The 22,847-nt window shown below is 32.4% G+C and overlaps 1 protein-coding gene across 1 annotated transcript in view; it reads right to left on the minus strand.

The window, feature by feature from the left end:
* The window catches only part of CACUL1 (CDK2 associated cullin domain 1), a 75,688-nt gene that overhangs the window by 38,399 nt on the left and 14,442 nt on the right, over window positions 1-22,847 (minus strand). The window contains exons 2-3 of the mRNA XM_031955939.1: window positions 22,572-22,698; window positions 18,851-18,953 (exon numbers count right to left, since the gene is read on the minus strand). Of these exons, the coding sequence (XP_031811799.1) occupies window positions 18,851-18,953; window positions 22,572-22,698 (230 nt within the window). The remainder of the gene's footprint in view (window positions 1-18,850; window positions 18,954-22,571; window positions 22,699-22,847) is intronic.

Below are 22,847 nucleotides of genomic sequence, written 5' to 3' on the forward strand. Positions count from 1 at the left end.
ATTTGGAAAATCAATAGGTGACTAAGAAAGTTACATCTGATAATGGCATTTGGATTTCCAGGCCATAACTTCCAGCTTAAGGCTAACAGATTTCTGGCCAGAGACAGCCTAAAAAAAAATTTGCCAAGTGACTTTGCAAACCTAATCAAAAGACCTTTAAACTAAAAAGAATGGTTAAGACTGCTTATGTGTATCTCCTAAATTAGACAATCTAGATCTCAGAGGGAAGAATGATTGTGACACTCAGAAATTCACAGGAATAAAATCCAAAAAAGAATTTTAAGTAGTAAAACCCATGACTTCCTATACATATGCATAAAATCTCAAAGTTTAAGCAATGAACAAACTAGAGATTCTAACATAAAGTGAAAAATGGAAAGGTATTATTACTGAGATCTCTTTGGATGAAATCACTAACTGGATCATCCCCTAGAATGTACTTCCTACCTTTGCTCTGCCTCAGAATTCCTTTATTCTTTTAAAATACAGTTCAAGCACCATTTTCGTGAAGCCTTTCCTAATGTCTCTGACTGTTTTTACCTTGCCTCCCTAAGTACTTTATTTATATTTGAACTTATGCAGGGGTTTTTTTTCATATATACATACTTGTCTTTCCCATGAGAATATAAATTCATCAACAGTATCCCCCAATTCTCTCCCAAGTCATTCCCCTGAATTAGATATATTCTCCTTTCCTCATCTTAATCCCTTTTGATGAATCAATTCAACTCTATACTTTTTCTTTAGTCCTCTTATAATACTGCCAACTGTACTTTGCTAAGCTTCAGCCTTAGGTCTTTCCCACCATTCCTTTTGCTCCTATAGACATGCTATAAAATGAAGATGGAGAAAAAAAATCACACATCTATGCTGACTGGGTCCACTACAAATTAATGTTACATAACCCCAACTTGGCCTTTATTGATGCTAAATAATCCTTTTACATCTCCCTAATTAATCTATTATCCCACTCACCATAGTGGCTCTTCCAAATCTCCCATATCTCCCTCTCTGAATACCTCAGCTGAGAACTTTATCTCATATTTTTATAAATGTATCAGACCATCTAGTTGTATAAATAAAGCAATTTTTCTTGGAACAGATCTATTCTTCTACAAATAATACAAAAAGTTTAATAAATTATTCATTAATAATTATGCCATAGAGTTGAAAAATTAAAGAGTAACCAGCTTGTATTATGATACCAAGAATTAAGACAAAAACTTCATGTATCAACGATTACTAAGCATAGCTGATTAGGAAGAAATAAGGAATTACAGATTCCTTTATTTGCAAATTCATTTACTCACTAAATTTTGTAATCTTAAAATCAATATGGTGCTTTCAGTTACATCCAGTGAAACAAAAAAGTTTAAGTTACTTGATGTACAAGGTAGATATATTGAGATTAAATAAGGCAACATTTTTTTCTTGTTTTAACTCTCATACTGTAAATAAGTGTTCTTTTTACAATCCATTTATTGCCATGTTTCAAAATTTTTGTGCTTTTTTTTATGGCAATTTCTCTATTTGAAATGACCCCCCCAGTATAGTGTTGAAGTGCTACCTAGTGCTAAGTGAAAGAAAGCAACAAAAAGTCAATCTAAACATTTTTTATCTATTTAGTCTTTCTTGTATAGCCAACCAGGCCAAATTATCTTCAAGGAAGCTTTGGAGTGTTCCTGAAAATTGATGAAAGCAGCACAATATAATTTATAAACAAAAACATGTAGAGAATCTCACCATCACAAGGAATCCCTTTTCAAATCCTAGATTACATTTCCTCAAGCACAGTATCAATTATCTTTGATAGGAATACATCTACTCCCTGTTTTATGTTTTGCCTGATGTTTTGGATTACAATGAAAGTCAGTAGTTATTTCTAACCCTTTCAAGAAATCTGAAAAGTTTATGCTATATAATTACTGGAAGAAAATATTTAGTGTTATTTTGTTCTGCTGAATCAAAAGCCTTTTCATTATCAATAATAACTACAGTGGAATCTTATATTTTCTACATCATTCAGGTAAATCCATGAAGATGAATGATAAAGATGTGGTTCAGAGTAGAACTTGTGAAAGTCTGTCTATGCCCTAATACTCTCATATTCATGATATCTTGGGCATATGTTCCTCAAAGTTTTTGTAGAATGATAAAATAATAATATAGGTCAATAGTTGTTAATATTCTCTTGGTTGCCAAGTGATTTGATATTTTCTTCTTGATATTAATAAAGAATTTTTTCTACACCTTTGGTATATTCCTTCCTTCAGATACCAAGTGAATGGAAACTTCAATGCCTGTCATCTATGAATACTTGATCCTACTAAGTGGATGTTTTCTCATCTTTGTTCTTGATAGCTAGTTCTTGCTATAGTTACCTTGTATAAGCAATATGGCATTATACTAGAATTCCAGTGCCAGTGGCTTTGACTGTAAAATTGTAAAAATGTTGTTTACACCCCCCCCTTTTTTTTCTTCTAATTGTTGTCCATGTTTTCCATTTGCCTCTTTAAGTACCCCAGGTTGCCTTTGCTTTCCTGGATTTTTTGCCACTGGTCTTATTTTCCACCGTTTCATGAGGTAACTGTTTATAATTAATCAATATCATTATTTGTAAAGTAATAATTTTTTTGTATCTATTTTATTTAGTATTCGTGAAATACATCATTATCTGTAAAAATATTATGAAATTACTTTATATTCTAAGCTGATCTTATCTCTGATTACATTTCTCTCTACTAGGAAGATTTTTTAAGACCTCAGACACTTAACACTTCCTAGTCTTGTGACCCTGGGCAAGTCACTTAACCCCAATTGCCTCAGCAAAAAGATAAAATAAAATAAAATAAGTTCTTAACATCTTTCTACAATAAAAGATTATCAATCTATTGAAATGGCTACATTTTGTAAAAATCAGCCACATCATTTAACCTATGAACTCTGTTTTTTAACCCATCTTCCAAGATACTACCTGTGGATCCCAAGTGTTAAAGAACAGAAGCCAAGGGAGGCATCAAGAATGCCTTCCTGCAAAAGAAAAATTTTATCACATTTTCAAAGCAACATAATGGATTTTAATTACAGCTCATAAAAATAAATGTTAATTTTAATAAGCTGATTTTTTAAACTAAAGTTTTCTAGCTAATATTCTTAATTACTACTCTGCACTTGACTATCACAAAATAAAACATATTAATTATCTCATATTTTTCCTCTCATTTTACATGGAGCAATTTACTATAAAAGGATTAACTGTAGCTCTGTCCTTTATACTGACATCACAATATAAGTTTAAAATTATATCCTAGATTTGTGTATATGTATATACGTATAACACACACAAATTTATAAGATTTTTTTAAAAGCAGCAATGATTATACAATTATATATGTTGCTTCTAGTTTTACTTTTCATTTTCATATTCCTTCAAATTAGTAAAACTGAAAGGAGACTGCTTCAGTAACACAAAGATAAAGCCTCTGAAAAGTACTGACCTTTGAAAAGTTCAATAAATGACAATATTTTAGAATTTGGACTTCTGAATATTAAAATTATTAGGAAAGTCAAAGAAATCAGCTCATTTGGACATCAAATAACAGACATGGTTTAGTTACTCAAATTTATAGCCCAAATTATACTGGTTCTGTAATTATTGATATTACATCAGTATGTGTGAATTTCATTATATATATTTTAAAAATGGTTTTATCCCATAGTCTTTCAAAATAGAGAAAACAGTTGTTCTTTAAAAAATGTTTCCTTTAACTGAATGGATGTCCATCAGTTGGAGAATGGCTGAATAAATTGTGGTATATGAATATTATGGAATATTACTGTTCTGTAAGAAATGACCAACAGGATAATTTCAGAAAGGCCTGGAGAGACTTACACAAACTGATGCTGAGTGAAATGAGCAGGACCAGGAGATCATTATATACTTCAACAACAATACTATATGATGACCAGTTCTGATGGACCAGGCCATCCTCAGCAACGAGATCAACCAAATCATTTCCAATGGAGCAGTAATGAACTGAACCAGCTATGCCCAGAAAAAGAACTCTGGGAGATGACTAAAAACCATTACATTGAATTCCCAATCCCTATATATTTATGCACACCTGCATTTTTGATTTCCTTCACAAGCTAATTGTACAATATTTCAGAGTCTGATTCTTTTTGTACAGCAAAATAACGGTTTGGTCATGTATACTTATTGTGTATCTAATTTATATTTTAATATATTTAACATCTACTGGTCATTCTGCCATCTAGGGGAGGGAGTGGGGGGGTAAGAGGTGAAAAATTGGAACAAGAGGTTTGGCAATTGTTAATGCTGTAAAGTTACCCATGCATATATCCTGTAAATAAAAGGCTATTTAAAAAAATAAATTAAAAAAAAAAATGTTTCCTTTACAATAAAATCAATCTCATTCTAAAAATTTTCTTTTATGTCCTAAAATAACCACTGATTTACCATACTGCATTTACTTTATATGCTCTGCTTCAGAAATTTAAAACTCACATGCTTACCATCAGCAAAGATTCTTAATGCAGACCCAGACCTAGGCAATTATATTTTTTAATCTAAACTTGCTTCCTCAGCTCCCTACAGCTATTTCCAATCAATTGCCTTGGTTTTAAGGTAAGATTAAAAGCCACGACATATGTGTTTCTCTGTAAGTCAAAAATAATAGCTGAAGACATAGTATATAAAATAGCTTGCTACTTTACATAGTACACATGAGAAAATATTACATCATGAGAAAAGCACAATATTTTGGAGACATAAAATATGGGTTAGAATTCTGGCTTGGCTTGTGATCTTGATCAGGACATATTTTCTGCAGATATCAAGTTTTCTTATCCACAGAATAAGGTAGATTAAATGATCTTAAAGATAATCTCTATGTTTAAATGCTACAGTTTAAAGAGATAATAAAAGTGCTGTTTTATTCAACCACATGGAGGGTAGTATAAGATATGCCATATGTTGTATCTATACTGAAAATTTGAAATGAAATTCACAAGGACGTAGGTATTATAGATGTTGGCAGAAAACTCAGACAATCTAAATCATTTTTACAAATGAGTGAAGTGATGCTTGAAGAAAATAAAAAAGTTGAACCAAGATCACACCAGTAATAAACTGTAGAAACAACCAGTACAATATAGAACTATTGTTTTCTAAAATGTTGGAATACTTTTGCTTTATATAATTCACTATTTATAAAATATGGTGAAACTGACATTCATGAAATTACACGGTATTAATCCAATATTTTAATTTACCTAATTAATTCTTGATTTTCTTATTGTTAATCAAATTCTTATTAGCAGAAAACACACATATGTCATTTGTAAAAACATTAAATCACAGCACTTAAGTTGCAGTATTTTCTACTCTCTAAACCATTTGCCCCATTATATAGTTGAGAGAACCTTTCCTACACATGTCAGATAGCCTTTCATCATGTAATAAGTTTGAAGAAAATTATCCTCAAACAAGCAAGAGGCAAAAAGAAGGAAAATCTATTGAGCAGCTGATCTTTTCAATTCACCTTGTTCCCATATGTTTCCACCTAAGAAGTATATTTAAATGTAAATATTTTTAATGTTTTTATTCTTTCTAATTTCAGGGTATTCAAATTTAGCAGTTCAAAAATAATTTACTTTTCATGTTTTGTCTGAATTGCTTTATCAATTTTCTATGGCAGAGAGAGAATCAATTTTGCTAAGAAAACAGTGGAGAAGTTAAAAGAAAAAGTATTGGGTCTAAAAGGGATGTATGTATATGAAAAAAAAAAATAGCCCAAGGTAAATTTTAGGAGGGAATATTGCACAAATATGGCCGAGTAGGATAGAATCCCTAGAACTACTACTAATCAACCACTAAGATTGTACTTTTTAACCCAGGACAGGCTGATTGCTCTCTAGGGCAAAAGAGCAAAGGTAAATGAGCACAATGAACTATTGGTTCAAAAGTTAAGTGACCATAACTTGAAAAGAATCTATAAATATTAAATATCCACTAAACATGAGAAAGCTCTACTGCTATTTTCTTTTGGGGAGATAGAGATTTTTGAATTAGTACAAGGTCCATAAACAGGTCCCATTCAGTAGCACTCATCAGTTACAGTCAGATTTAGGGGAGGGGAGCTGCACCTTACAGCAATAAAAGTAACTGCTAGCAGGCCCTATCTGAAAAATAAGCAAAGAAGGAATTTGGAAGCAAAGAGCAGCTGTGTGGCTCTGATCACAGGACAGATGCAAATTGGCTTTGGGGACATTATGTTTCTAATCTCTTGTCCAGTGACATGTGTATTGGAATCAGGGCAAAAGACTCTGACCAAAGGGAATTTTGTAATTTTTGGAATAAGAAGTACAAAACTTTATCCAAAAAAAAAAAAAAAAGCACTAAGAATTAGAATTGACCAAAGAAAAACTGACTCCATGAAAACATCAAGAAATAGTTTAACAAATTCAAAAGAATGGGAGGGAGGAAGAATATGTTAAATATCTCACAGCAAAATAACCTACAAAACAGATCAAGAAGAAGAAAAAAATTTAAGAAATGCATTATCTGAAATCCAAGACTACAAAGAGCCTATACACCCTATTTCTGGAAATCATGTAAGGTCTCACAGAATAAAAATGGAGAGCAATGTCAAAATCCATTCCTAAAAGAATCCCCTATAGGGAAAGGGAGAAAAAAACACCAGGAATATTGATACAAAAAAAAAAAAAAAAAAAAAAGAGCTCAGAGGTCAAAGAATAAAATACTACAAGCAACCAGAAAGAAAAAAGTTCAAGAACCTCAAGAAGCCACACTCAGGATTGCATGATCACAAATCACATGATTTAGCAGCTACCAATCTAAAAGAGCAAAGAGCTTGGAAAATGATTTCTAAGTTTATAGCCAATAATAACTTGTTCTGCAAAACACAATATAATTTTGACAGAGAAGGAAAACTGGATCTTTGATGCAATATAGAGAGCTTCTAAGCATTTCTAATGAAAATACCAGAGCTGAGTAAAAAAAACTCACAAACATAAAAGTCAAGAAGTATAAAAGTTAAATATAAACAGAAAATCATAAAGTACTTAAGATTAAAATGTTTATGAAAGATGATATATGTAACTCCCCCCAAACTCTATTAGCATTAATGGTCATAGAGACCATCAAAATAGACAAAGGGGGCATGGGAGTAATTCCATTATTCTGTGATGAGTTTAAAAGATGCAAAAGAAAAACAGAAAAGATAATGAAGAAAGAAAAATACAGTGGGACAGGGGATAAGTTGGGGAGAAATTATGAAATGAATGGGTACACAAGTAGAAATCAATACAACAAGAAATCAGTGGGGAGGAGAGCAATGACAATCTCATTTTCATCTAAACTGAAGGGGAAAATGAAAGTGCATGTGTGCGCGCACGTACACACACATATGCACACATATGTGCACACGCACACATACAAATACATTTTACCCAAAGGAAATAAGAGGGAAAGAAATTAGGAAAAGGGAAAAGAGGCAAATGAAAGAGACAGTAATGAACTTCCAAAGGAAAAAAGTCAGAGGATCACATGGGTTTACAAATGAATTCTACTAAACAGTTGAAAAACAACTAATTCCAATAAATTGTTGACTGTCATTTTCTTTCTATTACATGAATATAGTCTTGATTCCCAAAACAAAAAGAATCAAATCAGAGAAAGAAAACTATAAAGAACAAAATCAACAAAAATCATTATGATTATGTTAATATATGATGAAAAAATCTTTAGATAAGGCACAATATAAATTCTAAAATTACTAGAAAGCAAATTTGGAATGCAAAGTTTTGCAAGGATGAAAGCTGAAAACTACTTATATGTATATTTTGAAAATAAAAACTAGAAAGTTCAAGAATAAATGAAGTTTTCCTTGAAATGATGTGACATATGTCTACAAACAAAAGCTAGCACAATCTGCAATGGGGATATTAGAGGTCTTTCTGAAATAACAAGGGGTAAATTAAGAATGTCTGTTATTACTATTACCATTCAATATTTAAAAAGTGAAAAGAGAAGTAGGAAATGGGGGGAGGGAATCTTTGCAACAAATATTTTTAATAAAAAGTCTCACTTCTAATATATTCAGAGAACTGAACCAAATTTATTATGAGTCATTCCCCAGTTGATAAATGGTGAAAAGATATAAGGAGACAGTTTTCAGAGGAAGAAATCTATGCTACTGATCATCATGCCCTAATTCACTAATAATCAGAAAAACACCAAAAAGTACCACCCCATACAATTAGACTGGCAGAGCTGACAAAAAAGGAAAATGACATACTGGATAGATAAGAAGAAACAGGTACACTAATGCCCTATTGGCAGACCTAAGAACTAGTGTCCAGGCATTCTGAAAAGCAATTTGGAACTATGCTCCAAAAACTACTCAACTCTGCCACTACAGGTCTATATACTCTAAAAGATAAATTTTAAAAATGGAGAATGGCTCAATAAGTTACGGTATATGAATATGTTGAAATACTATTCTACTATAAGAAATGAAGAAGGGGATGTTAAAAAAAAAACAAAAAAAACACCTAGAAAGACTTGTAAAGTATATATATACACACACACACACACACACACACACACCCCTGGGAAAATTTGTATAAACTAATATAGTCATGTGAACAGAACTAGGAAGACAATTTAACCAATAAGGACATATTGTAAAAACTCCATAAGACAGGAACTGACAAACACAAGAACCAAACAAAATTCTAAAAAATCCATGATGAAACATGCTATCCACCTTTAGAACTCAGATGAGATTGAGGCTTTTGGAAGGTCATAGCTAATACAAAAATGTTGTTTGCTTGACTATGTATATTTTTCTTTGCTTTCTTGCTTTCTCAATGGAAAGGATAGGGAGTACAAGGAAAGGTATAAGGGACATTAAGTTTGGTCTACGGTTCTACTTTCTGACACATATTGATTGTGACTCTGGCCAAGTCATTAAAACTCTCAGTGTTCTAGAACAAAGCTTCTTAAACGAGTGTATATCTGCCTTTTCTAGACTTGATGAGGCAGAAAGACTAAAAATGAATGACAAAAGTCAACAAATAAGACATTCTTATTATTGCCTACTTCTTACAAAATAAGATACTATTTTATCAATAGATTTAAATCCAAATATTTTTCAAATTCTGGAGTTCAATTCGAATACCTAAACTAGTAGGGGGGAGAGAAGGTCTACATAATCTATGTTAGTTGTATTCAACTGTTCAAAATTTTCTACTTAGTTAACATAACAAGAATAATCTTGCTCATTTCAATCATTAGGGTTCATTTAACACAAAACTCACTTTAAACAATTCAATAGTCCACTCTGTGTAATATATTACATGAGAAAACTTAGGATAAAATACAATCCTTGCCCTTAGGGAGTTCACAAATTAGTAGGAGATCATATATTCAAATAAAAATATAACTTTGTGGCTGAAATATGCATTATCTAATATGTTATCTAATCATCTAATATGCATTATCTAAGTAAGCCTCAGAACTAACCCTGGCAAATACATTAAAGGAAGTATAATTTTAGTGTTCTAACTAAATACTAGATATTAAGGGGAAATTTTATGGAGTGACACACAAAAGGAGTCCTGAAGGATAAATAAAATGTTCACAGTTTAAGGGCAGGTGTATTTGATGGGAAGGAAGAAGCAGTTGCCTAATTTAAAATGTCATTAATGTAGCTATTAATTTGCTTACTCTAATTTCTCCACTGTGGGGAAAAAAAAAAACTTTCACATTACTATAAGCCTCAGGTTAGCATCCTAACAATAAAACACGGCATGAACAAAGACACAAAAGCAGAAAGTAGAGATAGGAAAGTATCACTTTAGCATCAGTTCACGTAAATCTTTCCAAACTTCTCAGAAATCATTCTGCTGATCGTTTCTTAGAGAACAATAATATTCCATAACATTCATATACTATAACTTATTCAACCACTCCTCCATTCAGCTTTCAGTTCCTTGACACAAAAAAAGGCTGCTACATGTGGGTCCTTTTCCCTCTTTCATGATCTCTTTGGGAAACAGACCAATGTAAAGACAATGATGGATCAAAGGTAGGCACAGTTTGACAGCCCTTTGAGCATAGTTCCATTAATTAATATATTCTGATTCTACTATGACACAAAATAAAAGACCATATGTCAGTGATTTATCTGTATGATACACATTCCACCTTTTCATATGATGTCACAATTCCTTTATGCTTTTATATACTGTACAATTTTTTTATTATTATTTTCATTTAACTTCTCCAAGGAGAATCTATCTAATTCACTGAAAGTATTTTTCTTTTAATGTTATGAGAGTTTCAACATATCATTCTATCTGATTTTCTACCAGTTGATTCTCATTCTCATTAAATTAATGACAACCATCTCCTCCTTCCCATCAGATACATCTACCATCATTTTTATGACACTTCTTGCTGGTAGCAGGCAGCCAAAGATTATAAAAACTTGTTTATAAGGAAGTGACACTCTATAAACAATACTTGAGACAAGTGTTATTAGGAGGACTAAAATAATGACCTACTATAAAAGAGCCAATACTGTGTAATAAAATCTAAACCAAAACCAAAATCAATTTGAATTACTACATTATAGCAAAATAATAGAATGACATATTTTTGAAAAACATATTCTTTTCAGCAAAGTCTAATTTAAAATGTCATTAATACTGCTATTAATTTACTTACTATAATTTCTTCACCGTGGAGGAAAAAACTTTCACATTAATATAAGCCTCAGGTTAGCAATAAACTCAATCTCTAAACTTCCAAAACATCAGCATCAGCAATCAACCTTTTCAACCATATGCCACGAAAGAAGTCAAGATTTTTAGATTGTTTTACTTCAATTTTAAAATGCTATCTCAAGAGGAAAATGCCCTCAAGTCCACTACATTAAGAACTCTATAGAGGCTGAAGCCACCACAGTTGCTTTTATATGAGAAAAAATAAATCCTATATCCTCAAATTGCAAAGACGTAATGGCACAACACAAGTACATCAACCTCAGAAGTGAAGTCAACTGTTAGCCACATATTTTACACCCAAAAAGAAAAAAGCCATTGATTTCTATAGAGAATACATTATCCCCAATTATTTCCAAATAACTAAAGTTTTCTTTTATCATAAAAATATATTAAATTTAAACTGATTTTAAGCAAAGTCTAACATATTATGTTTTACTATCTTCTTAAAACAGCAACATAATTAACCTTTTCTCCATGACTCCAGATTCATTATTGTGAATATCAATTAATGTACTTTAAAAACTATAAAAATATATTTCCTAAAAACTATCATCTGTATGTTAACATAACATCAACATACACTTTCAAGACCATAAAATGGATCACAATAAATTTGGAGAAAATTCTAACTGAAAGTGACAAATATTATCTTAACAATAAATAAAAGAAGCTCTCTCATTCTCTTTGTGATTAGATTTTTCATTTTCCTTAATAGTTTAGCTATTCTAACTTTAATTTAGATGGCAGACAATAGTCTCTATCACCTTCAGCTTTAGATTTAAGAATTAAACTTAGAATAACTGATAAAATACAACTAAGCATTTTCTACACAGGAACACTGGAGACTAGATACCAAAGCAACAGAGATGATGAAAACAGGCACACTCATAAATAATATATTTTTCATTTTTACTTATTACTCTCAATAATCAGAACATAAAAACTCTACTCCAATGTCTCTTTTAGCCATAATAAAAAACAAGTTATTTTCTTCAGATAGCAGCTTCAAGTTTCGGCAAAAAAAAAAAAAAAAAAAAAAAAAAAAAATTCAAAAGTTCTATTTAACGATAACATTTTATCTTACTTGACACTTGTAACAAAACCATGCTATCTTAAAAACTCTAGCAAGGAAGTAGTGAGCTGATGTATCTTGAAAATTAACTTTAATGGCTTATCTAGTTTTGGAATAGCTTCAACAGTTAAACAGATTACGTATTTTAAAATCTTTTGCAAAGCTTTAGAGTATGTTATGATCCTCTGCAGGGCAAGAGAGTAATGGCAAAGTTTTCCTTATTTGCTCCAATTTTAAACTTTCAAATAGACAGTGCTTTTCAATTTACAAAAAGAAAGATTCAATGTACTGTTTATTATAGTATTCTGGAATACATAACAGAGTACCTTTCCTGGACAAATAGTTATATTTTCAGACTACTTTATTTAATACTTCAGTGTTCAGTATTCTCCAACAAAATATTTTTAGGAAGCAAGAATGAACAAGTTCATATAGTCCACACACCAAAATGATCAAGTGCTGCTCTAGATGACACAGATAGTGATACACTAGAACCATTTGCGATTTTTATCTGACCCTCTTACTTACATTGGAATAAGGTGCTGAAAGCAAAGAAATAGAACTGTAATCAAGTAAATAGGGAAAATAAGGTGCATTTCTTCCCTTTTCTTCTTCCCCCCCTTCCCCTTTCCTTTCCGCCCCCAAAATTCTTGACAAGCTCTGGTAAACAGAGAGAGGGAAAAGGGTAGAGGTAGGAAAGTACACACAGAGAGACATAAACCAAGGGACAGAGACAGGGAAAAGAGAAGAAAGGGCAAGGAACAGACAGAGAGTTGCTAGAATAAAGACCAAGAGACTGCTTTAAGGACTTTCATATACTATTTAATAAAAAATAGTCTACATTTTTAGAGATCATTAATTAGTATATGTAACAAAGCTAATAACCACCCTTCAGTTTAGCAAAGTGAAGTAAAAAAGTGTGCAATCAGGTTATAAGATCTAGGTTTGAACTCTACTGTTTGATGCTTCTAAAATAGATTAGCCTCTCTGAGTCAGTTTCATCCTATCACTTGAATCTACCTATCTCACTTAATTATTCTGAGCAAAGTGTTTTGTAAACCTTAAAGCACTATATAAATGTGAATTATTAAGATCATTTTTTAACTAAATACTCAAGCATTAAATTTTTAAGGGTCAGAATGTAACTTAACAGTTAATTCTACCTTATTTTGTAGAGGCAAAAACTAAGACTCACAAAATAGTATCTTGCATTAATGGTCACAAAGCCTGGATTAGAACCGAAATGCTTCCTAATACATACTATACTACCAAATTTAGGCCAAATAGCATTATAGCTATAGAATTTTCAACTTCATGAAAAACAATCTAAAATTGAATTTTCAAGTGAACTTGGAAAATGAAAAACAAATGAACATGATAATATTAAAAATAACCAAATAGTGTAATAATAAATGTTCAGTTAATAAGTAACCATCAATCTCCACATTGTTTTAAAGAAGACAAGTAAGTTATTTTGAAATATTCACAATCTAAAATCTTTTCAAGAAAAGCCTTGTGAACATATATCTTTGCAAAAAGGTGCCACTAAGAGGAGTTTGTACAGCACTCTAGTGCCCTCTAACTGTAAATTTTTTTAAATATGCCCTTATAATTCATAAATACACACATGTTAGACTTACAGAGATCCTAAATTCACTGTTAAGACTATATACAGTGTTTTAATTCAATAGTCAGAATAACAATGTATAAGTATATCTAATGTGCCAACAGTAAAGCTGGAAATTTTACTTTCTATAAACTTTATAAGAAAGCATGTCAAACTATATTTTGCCTAGCAGTTTTCAATTACAACTTTTTATACACCAAAGTATAGAAGTGTATTATTGTTTTTGAAATATTTCATTCACTGACATCTAGAAAGGTAGCAATTTTGACCATTAGAAATTAGTTAGAAATTTCTCTTGGGAAGCAAATAAGTTTATAGAAGTCTTAAGAAATAGCTGCTATAACTAAAAAGATTAAGTATCTAGTCTTAAAAGCCAGCATTCTCATTAAAAATTAAGTTTAGAACTGTTATAAACAAAATTTCCATTAATCAAATAAAAGAACAGTGCAAAACGACTAAAGAGAAAAAAAACATGTTATGTAATTTGTAGGAAAAAATAGTAGTCTTCTATAGTTGGTAACTAAAGACTACAAGGACTATTTGGGTGAGTAGATACAAGGAATAATCAAACTGTAAAGCTATCTCCTACCCAAAATATAAAGGCCTCAGAGATAATCAGGAGAATGGAAACAGTCCAATCAGAGACATAACAAGAGTGGGTGGATCATGTTTTGCCAGGAGGGGAAATGTAGAGGGTGTCAACAATACTACCACAGGATATTCAATACCATCCATACACACTTTATCCCTTCCTCACCCCACATACAATGAACTTTCCAGAAAATAAGCTCCTCCCTGGTTCCTAGAAAATGGTCAGTCCATCAACAAAAAAGAAACTCTCAAGAATCCTGAGATGGATTACCTCCTCCTGGTGGTCATGCTTTAACCAGGGGGTGTGTGTGTGTGTGTGTGTATGTCGAGTACACGCACACACACACACCTGCTACAAACACAAAAAATGCTAGTTAACCCTTTTGCTCTAGCGTACACTGAGTATTCTTCAAGTACTGAAATGCTTGCACATCACCAGCCTGAAAAATTTAAATACTAATAATATGTAGCAATAAATGACTTTCCAGAAAGCTAAATTATTATAATACAATGTAACTAACACAGGGGGGAGGGAGGGAGAAATGGTACTTGACTATCACTCAAAATTTCATTGTGGTAGCAGCAAAATAATGTCAGTTTAAATGGACTCCTCACAGCAGAGCACCTTCTCCAACTTATTCTCTGAGATGTTATATCACGTTCATTGATAATGAACATATTTTATTTAAATAAAGATTTTTCACTGTTTTCTAAATGCAGTAAATATTGGAAACTGGAAGGCAATTCATGACTTATTAAAAAATTTTTTTTCAAAATACCATAAACAATGAGAAGATTAAAGGAAAGGAAGATGGATTTGTTAAGCAACTACTAGATGCCAGACACTGTATTGATCCTTACAACAACCCTGGGTGAGAGGGGATAATATTATACCTCTTTTATAGATAAAGAAACCGAGGCAGAAAGAGGTTAAGTGATTTGCTCAGGATTACTGAAGTGTGTGAGATCAGATGTGAATAAGTCTTCTTGACTCTAAGTCCCATGTTCTCTCTACTGTATTACCAGGTTACCTCTAATTATACTGCACCACCTAGATGCCATATTTCACAATAAATTCTAAATGGATCTATGATCTTTATTAAAAAATTAGAGAAGGAAATTAAAGATGATTATAATAGATAAAATGTTCAATTTTATTTGGCCATTTTCACACAATTAAAAGGCTTTTCACAATTAATGCAATTGGAATTAGAAGATAAGTAAATTGGAAAAATATCTTTGCAATAAATATCTCTGATAAAAGCATAATAATTCAAAATACAAAGGGAATTGATAGAAATATATAAAAACAAGATTAACTCTCCTTGAATAAGTGGGAAAAGAATATAAATAGCCAGTTTTCAAATATGAAAATGTGAACTATCAATGATCACATTAAAATGCTCCAAATACTAATTTGTGATGATCGCGTATTTTTAAATCAGCAGGAGGCAGGAATTCAGGTTAGGGGAAAATCATCAGTCTTTATTCTCAGTGAAGAAGGATCAGAGGTGGAAGAGAATCAGCGATAGCAATGTGTGCAGCTGAGTCAAGAAGCTAGCTAGACCAGCAGCCACACGACCAGCAGCTAGGAGTATGGAACCCAGGCTCAATCTCCCCCAGCTTCTCTCTTCCTGTCTCTCTCTGCCTCCACCCACCAAAATCGTCATTTCCTATACAACACATCAGGATCTGCATGGAGAGTGGGCAGGGACCATTCTTTATCCAATCATGTATATTAATAGAGTATAGCCCAATTACTATTTAGCCTCACATACTTGGGACCTCAGTGCATCAACTCAAACCTCAGCCCATTACACTAATTAGGATAATTAAAATTTAAAAAACTTTTAAGATTCTATCACATACACATCAGACTAGCAAAGATGACGAGGAAAATTCCAAATGTTGAAAGAGCTTTGGAGATCCTTTATTTTGGGGGGCTTATGTTTAGTAGTGATAAGTTGAGTTTAAAACAGTGATTACATTTTAGTGATTTCTTGGGTATAGTTCCAAATTGCTTTACTAAATTGTTACCAATTCATAGTTTCACCATTATATTCATCATATATATTATGAGTGTGATCTCCAAAGCTCTTCCAAAAAATTCATGCCAATACTTTTGATAGTAGCAAGAAGTAGAAACAAATGGGTATACAGTAACAAAGCAGGAGCATAGATTTTAGAGATAACATAGTCCTCTAAGGAAACTAAGGTAAATAGAAAAATTGCTTGAACTACCCACATATACCTGACTTGAAGAACAGAATGGATTACTACACCAAAGTAAATGACAAATATGAAAGATTCAGAGAAACTGCAAAGACTTGCATGAAATAATGTTAAGTAAAATAATTTATTTAATACAATTTACATAATTATAACAATAAAGGGGGGGAAGGGAATCCTTTGAAAAAAAAAGGACTTCTGAACTCAGGTATGACCAATTGTAACTTCAGGAAACTAACAAAGGAACAAGTTTCCTGCCTCCTGACAGAAGGGTATGAATAGAGAGGTAAAGGATTTTTGTACTTGTTCAATCTTTCAGATATGTCCAACTCTTCTCGACACTATTTGGGGTTTTCTTAATAAAGGTAGTGAAGTGACTTGTCATTTCCTTCATCAGCTCATTCTATATATGAGGAAACTTAGGCAGTTAAATGACTTGCCCAGCGTCACACAGTTATATTAGTGTCTAAGATAAGATATGAACTCAAGATAAGCCTTCCTCACTTCAGACCCATCACTAACTGTGCCACTTGTCCCAGAGACATAGGATATATATGTACATTTTCCAAAATAGGACAGTGATTTGTTTTCCTTGACTATAATTTCCTGTCATAAGGGTACTTTTCTACTGGGTGGAGAGAAGATAAGACAGCACTGTGGCTCTCCATTGGAGGACCGTTGGGAATTCTTGAGACCCTTTCAGGAAGTCCTCAAGATCAAAATAATTCTTACAATAATACTAAGATGCTTTCCTTTCTAATATGATAAATATTGTTAGATATAACCCATATAAACAAAAGTTCTTTGGGGTCCTGAATTTTTAAGTGTGAAAAGATCTTGAGATCAAAAAGTATAATAGCTACAAAGTTAATGGTAGTGACAGATGCAAACAAAAAAAAAAGCATTTAAAAACACTTAACAGAAAACAAAAGTTCTAAGGAGACAAAATAGGGAAATTATATTACAACTTTGTTTTCTATCTATAACAAACTATACATAAAAGTATTTTATGATTTCTTATGTAATATCTCACTTTAGTTCATATACTGAAATGTTTCTTGGTGATAAAATGCATAAAAAATTTTTAAAATTTATGAAGATTGGAAGCAATGTTACACAATAATGTAAAGAGTGCTAAATTTGGAGTCAAAAAGCCCTGATTTAAAATCCCAAGTCTATTAAATTACCTGCATAACTATATAAAAAGTCACAATTCTTAAGATTAAAAAGTTGTTACCTTCCTTCTCCAGATTCCACTACTGACTCTACATTTTTCTCACTAATGCACAGGATGAAAGTTTTCTCAGATTCCAACTTTACTCTGAAAGTTCACTCTATTATCCTTCAAAACCTTCTAACTGCTCAGTCCCTCCTCCCAGAACTTCCATTTTATTACAACCTTCTTCAAACCACCCACTTTGCAGGTTCCTATTATTTCTCATCCTCCCTCATTAGAATATAAGCTCCACAAGAGGAGGGGATGTCTTTATGCTTGTGTTTGTATTACCAGTGCTGAGCACAGTGTTTTTCACATAACTGGAGCTTAAATAAATGCTTGATGATTTGGTTTTTTATTGAATTGCAAGTGCTGCCAATTCTTTTTATGGTAAGTCATAGGGATGTGTCAAAGAGGGTTCTCCAAGTATATGCCTAATGTATCAAAACAAAATGCACCAATCTTGTTTATTTTTTTAAAAAAGCAATAAACTAAACTAAGACCCCTTCCATTTAGAATCTATGATTCAATGTTGATATAACTAAATATAACTTATTCCCAGAGGTATTTAAGAAAGCTATCAACTTCTAACCCAGGTTAAAAGAGAGATGGAGGAGAGGGGAATAGAAAAAGGAAGAGGAGGCAACAGCTTAAATGCAAGATATGGAATTATAACTAAAAATAGTTAACTAACCATTATAAAAGCATTTATATAGCACTTTAAGGTTTGCAAAGTCCTTGACAAATACGTCATCTGATTGTCACAAAAACTCTGGGGAAAAGGTATTATTATTACCCTGTTTATTTAAAGATGAGGGAACACAGACAGAGATAAAATGATTTGTCCAGGTCACACAGCTAGTAATTATCTAAGATTGGATTTAAACTCAGGCTTCCTAAGTCTAGATTAAGCCCTTTATCAACTTCATCACCTAGATACCTAGGGTTTTTTTTCCTTTTAAATAAACAAAATATAGTAATAAATGTCATTTAAGGCTCTATTACACATCTTGGACTACAGGAAATGGGAAGTAGAAAGGGAGAAGGAAGAGACTCAATATAAAAATCATCACAATTTATAGTTTAACTTTAAAAAAAAAAAAATGCACATCTCCAAACCAAGAATTACATGGTAACTTTGAAAATCTTAATAATTATGTAAATTGTGAACTATTCAATGAATTACTTTCCTAAAGTAATTACACATGCTATTCCATTTGCACAAAACAGGTAGGAGGGGGGGGGAGGGGAGAGGAGGGAAAATCAAGGAATTCCTTACCTGCAACTCCTTTGAGACTCTCTCTAAGTGGTTAGTTATCTTTTTAATCAGATCACTATACATCTGTTCGGAGTGCTGCTGGCAAACACATTTATACACACAGCTGCAGAAAAACAAAAAAACTGCTTTTACAGTGAGGTACTTACAGCAACTTAAATTTAAAGTAACTATGCAAATGAATTGTAGACAAAAGAAAATTGAAACTTCAAAAAACTGGCTCCTAATAAATAGGTTTTACCTTTTGCCCTCAAGTAATATTATTCAATTATACCAAAATATTTAGAAAGGTAAAGTTAATATAAAGTTAATATTATCACCTATTAAAAAAAATATATTGGCAGCTGTGCATAATCAAATGGGGATCAGGTGGGGGAGGGAGAAGAAACATAGACTTGTAATTGTCACTAAGAGGCTTGATTTTTTTTTCTTTCAAGGGTATCAATATCTATGACTATAACTTGTAGTTAACTATTACAAGCTTTTTAAATACAGTAAGATCTTAAAATGTCTGTTTCCAAAGAAAAATGTATTAAAGTTCAAACAAATAGAAATGCTAGGAAATCTCTATTTCAAAATTGTCCATTTCCTCCAAAGCTCATTTTAATCAATATGCAGCTTAAAAGTTACTTTATTTTTTACTTTACAAATTAAATGTATAGCTGTTTGTGAAAAAGCAGCGTTTAGCACATTAATATTGGCTCTGGAATTGAGCTGCTGTTCAGTATTTCAGTCATGTCTCACTCTTTACAATCCCATTTGGGGTTTTCCTGGCAAAGATCCTAAATATGGTTTGCCATTTCCTTCTCCAGTTCATTTTATAGACCAAGAACTGAGGGAAAACAGCATTAAGTGAATTGCCCAGGGTCACATAGTTAATGTTTAAGGTCAAATTTGAACTCAGGAAGACAACATAACATACCTAGTTATACATTAATAATTGTATCTTTTTGTAGTTTTTCTAAATCATTGTCAGTTATCAACAGTTGCTAGCAATACTTATTGTCCATCACCTCCATCACCTCACCATTTCCAGTAAATCAGACTATATGCAGCTCTAACAAGCACAGTTCAGATGAACAGAATTACAGCAAACTTTTCAGAGAGAAAAAAAAAATCATCAAAATTTCTACTGCTACATTTCTCCAAGACTGAATACATAACCATTTCCCTCTTCAATTGTGTCTCCTCCCTACCCCAATTTCCATAATCCCCTATTAATTATGCTCAACACTAGTATTCTCAACAAGGTTGAAAACCTAAAATCATCTACTCCCTCCTTAATCCCCTACATAAAAGCAGCTGACAAATTCTTTCAATTCAACCTCACCAATAGTTACCACCCCAACTATTTCTTTCATTTTACTTTAGTTCCTACCAATCTAATATAGGTCGTTATATTATCCTAGGAAAATTGAGTAAATTTCTAGTTGATTCTCTAATCCATTCTCCACCCCCTGACAAAGAAATCTATTCCCTCCTGAGCTCAAAAGCTTTTGGGAATTATTTCCTACTGCCTATCAAACAAAATACAAATTTCTCAGTCTTAAATTTAAAGCCCTCCATAACTTGAGTCCAATCTATTTGTAGTCTTATTTCATATACGTTAGCTCTTTAAACAGTTTAGGCTTCAAACTGGATTATTCACCATTCCCTAATCTCAATTTACCTATAACCCCTACGTTCTTAAAAGATTGGGCCTATTTCTAAAATGCCTAATTTTCAGTTGTTGAAGTCCTTCCATTCCTGTAAAAACCTACTTAGACATAGACACCACCAAGAAGCTTTCCCTGTTCCCTCAACTAAAAATGAGTGCCCTCCAGTTAAATTTCTTATGTCATTCTGTAGACATAGAATAGACACTCAGACATTTAAGTGTTTATTAATATGTTCATGTCGTATACCTCTTAATATAAGTTCCTTGTTGGAGGGGGCTATGTTAGATTTTCATCATATTAATTAGAGGTTTAGTAAATATTTGTTTAATTGAATGCTATTTTTGTGAGTTCCTTTCCTTTTTTTAACTCATATCTAGATTGTTAACATGCTAGATGGCTGAAATGGAGACGAAGGGCTGAGTCTTCATTTCAATATCTATAAATCACTTGCAAAGTGAAAAAATAACTATTAAATTTTTCATACAAATTGTTTTAAAATTCTATCCATTATACAACATGAGTTGTGATTATAAAGCAACTTTTCTTTCTTAAGTCACTTAGGCACTTGCTAGCAAAGTGCCCTGACATCAGCTATGCTAGGCACTACTAAAATAAATTACATTATTTTCCCTAATTTCACATGAGAACATAAAGATATTAAAAGGGACTAGTCTGGGGCAGCTAGTTGTGGTAGTGGACAGAGCATCAGCCCTGAAGTCAGGAGGACCTAAGTTCAAATCTAGCCTCAGACACTTAATACTTCCTGGCTATGTGACTGTGGGCAAGTCACTTAACCCCAACTGCCTGAGCAAAAAACAAAACCAAAAAAAAAAAAAAAAAAAATGGGGGAAGGGGAGGGGAAGACTAGTCTGAATCTCACTAATAGAGGAAAAATATAAGTAATATATGTAAAAGACAACAAATCTTTGGAAAATGAATATAGCTGGAAAGTATTTAATAGAAACATAAGGCTGAAAGACAACAATTTCTGTCAACTATCCTTGTCAGATATGTAAGAGGGTGATTCCACAGTTGAAGTACCAAGAGTCTGGAAGCAAGATTAAGTTGGAAAGACACTAGTGTTGGACTGGCAAGACTGAACTGAGATTCTTGGCAGGTGACTAGATCCAAATGGTAATACTAGGCTTCATGGTGACTTCCTTGAAGGCAAGGACAGTCTTTCTCCCTTTTTTGTATCTCTAGAGTTTAGCATAGTGCCTGGCACAAAGTAGGTGCTTAATAAATGCCTACTATTAATTATGTCCCTAGATTCCTACTCTTTTTGTCCTTGCCTAGCACAGCCATGAAGCTGAGAAGCTTCATTTCTGGAGTTGTTCCCCCTCTCCTCATCAATGTCTCCCTATAATTAACACCATTTTAGGAAGAATTCCAGCAATACTTCATTTCATTCCAGCCCAAACTATCACCAAAACTTCCTGTCAGTAGTAGTATTACACTTGTACAATCTCTTCTTCCTTTTCCTCGGCCCACCTATGTATGGCCTTACTCCATCAGAATATAAGATCTTTGAGAGCTTCAACTCTTGTTGCTTGTATTGTTTCAACACTCCTTAGAATAGTGCCTGGCACACAGCAAACATGTTTACTATCTATCTTCACTAATATCATACAAGCTTAATCAGATGCATGTTTACACATTTTAGATAGAATGCTATGTCCCTAATGGCTACTCCTATAAATCTAGGAACAAACAGCCGGGTTCTGGTTCCCCTATGGGCTAGAAAGAAACAAGCTTACTCATAACAGAAAAATCGTCAGCCATCAGATAATTCACTGCAAAGGGCACTAAGATTTAAAGGGTTTCACCTCTAAAGAGAAGAAGTGTGATATCTTCAAAAAGAGAAAGATGAAACCTTGGTTGAAAGAATTATGACAACACCTTTAAAAAAGACTGGGTGAGTACTAAGAATATCTGTGGGTTGTAGAGTTGACCTAATACTGGACTTAAATGCATTAAAATTTAAATCACATTTAAATTACAATTGGACCAATAAATGAATTGTGGTTTAAAAAAAAAAAAGTCCATTCCTTTAAAGATGGTCTTACCTGTATATCTGTTCATATGATATAGGGATATAGTCACCAGGACTCTGAGTTAAAAGCTGATCTATGGCACCATCCAATTTTGGCCAGTATGTGCTCTTATAATCTTCAATAGTTATAACATTCATTACTAAAAAATATAAAAAAAAAAGTCACGTTCATCTATCGTACTTAAAACGGTGATCCAATTTCATTATAATACTTTTAAATATATCTGATTTACTCCCCAACTTTATACTTGTACTCTATCACCTAATCATGACTCCATTTCTAATTGGC

Source organism: Sarcophilus harrisii, chromosome 2 (assembly GCF_902635505.1).
Source record: "Sarcophilus harrisii chromosome 2, mSarHar1.11, whole genome shotgun sequence".
Lineage (NCBI taxonomy): Eukaryota > Metazoa > Chordata > Mammalia > Dasyuromorphia > Dasyuridae > Sarcophilus > Sarcophilus harrisii.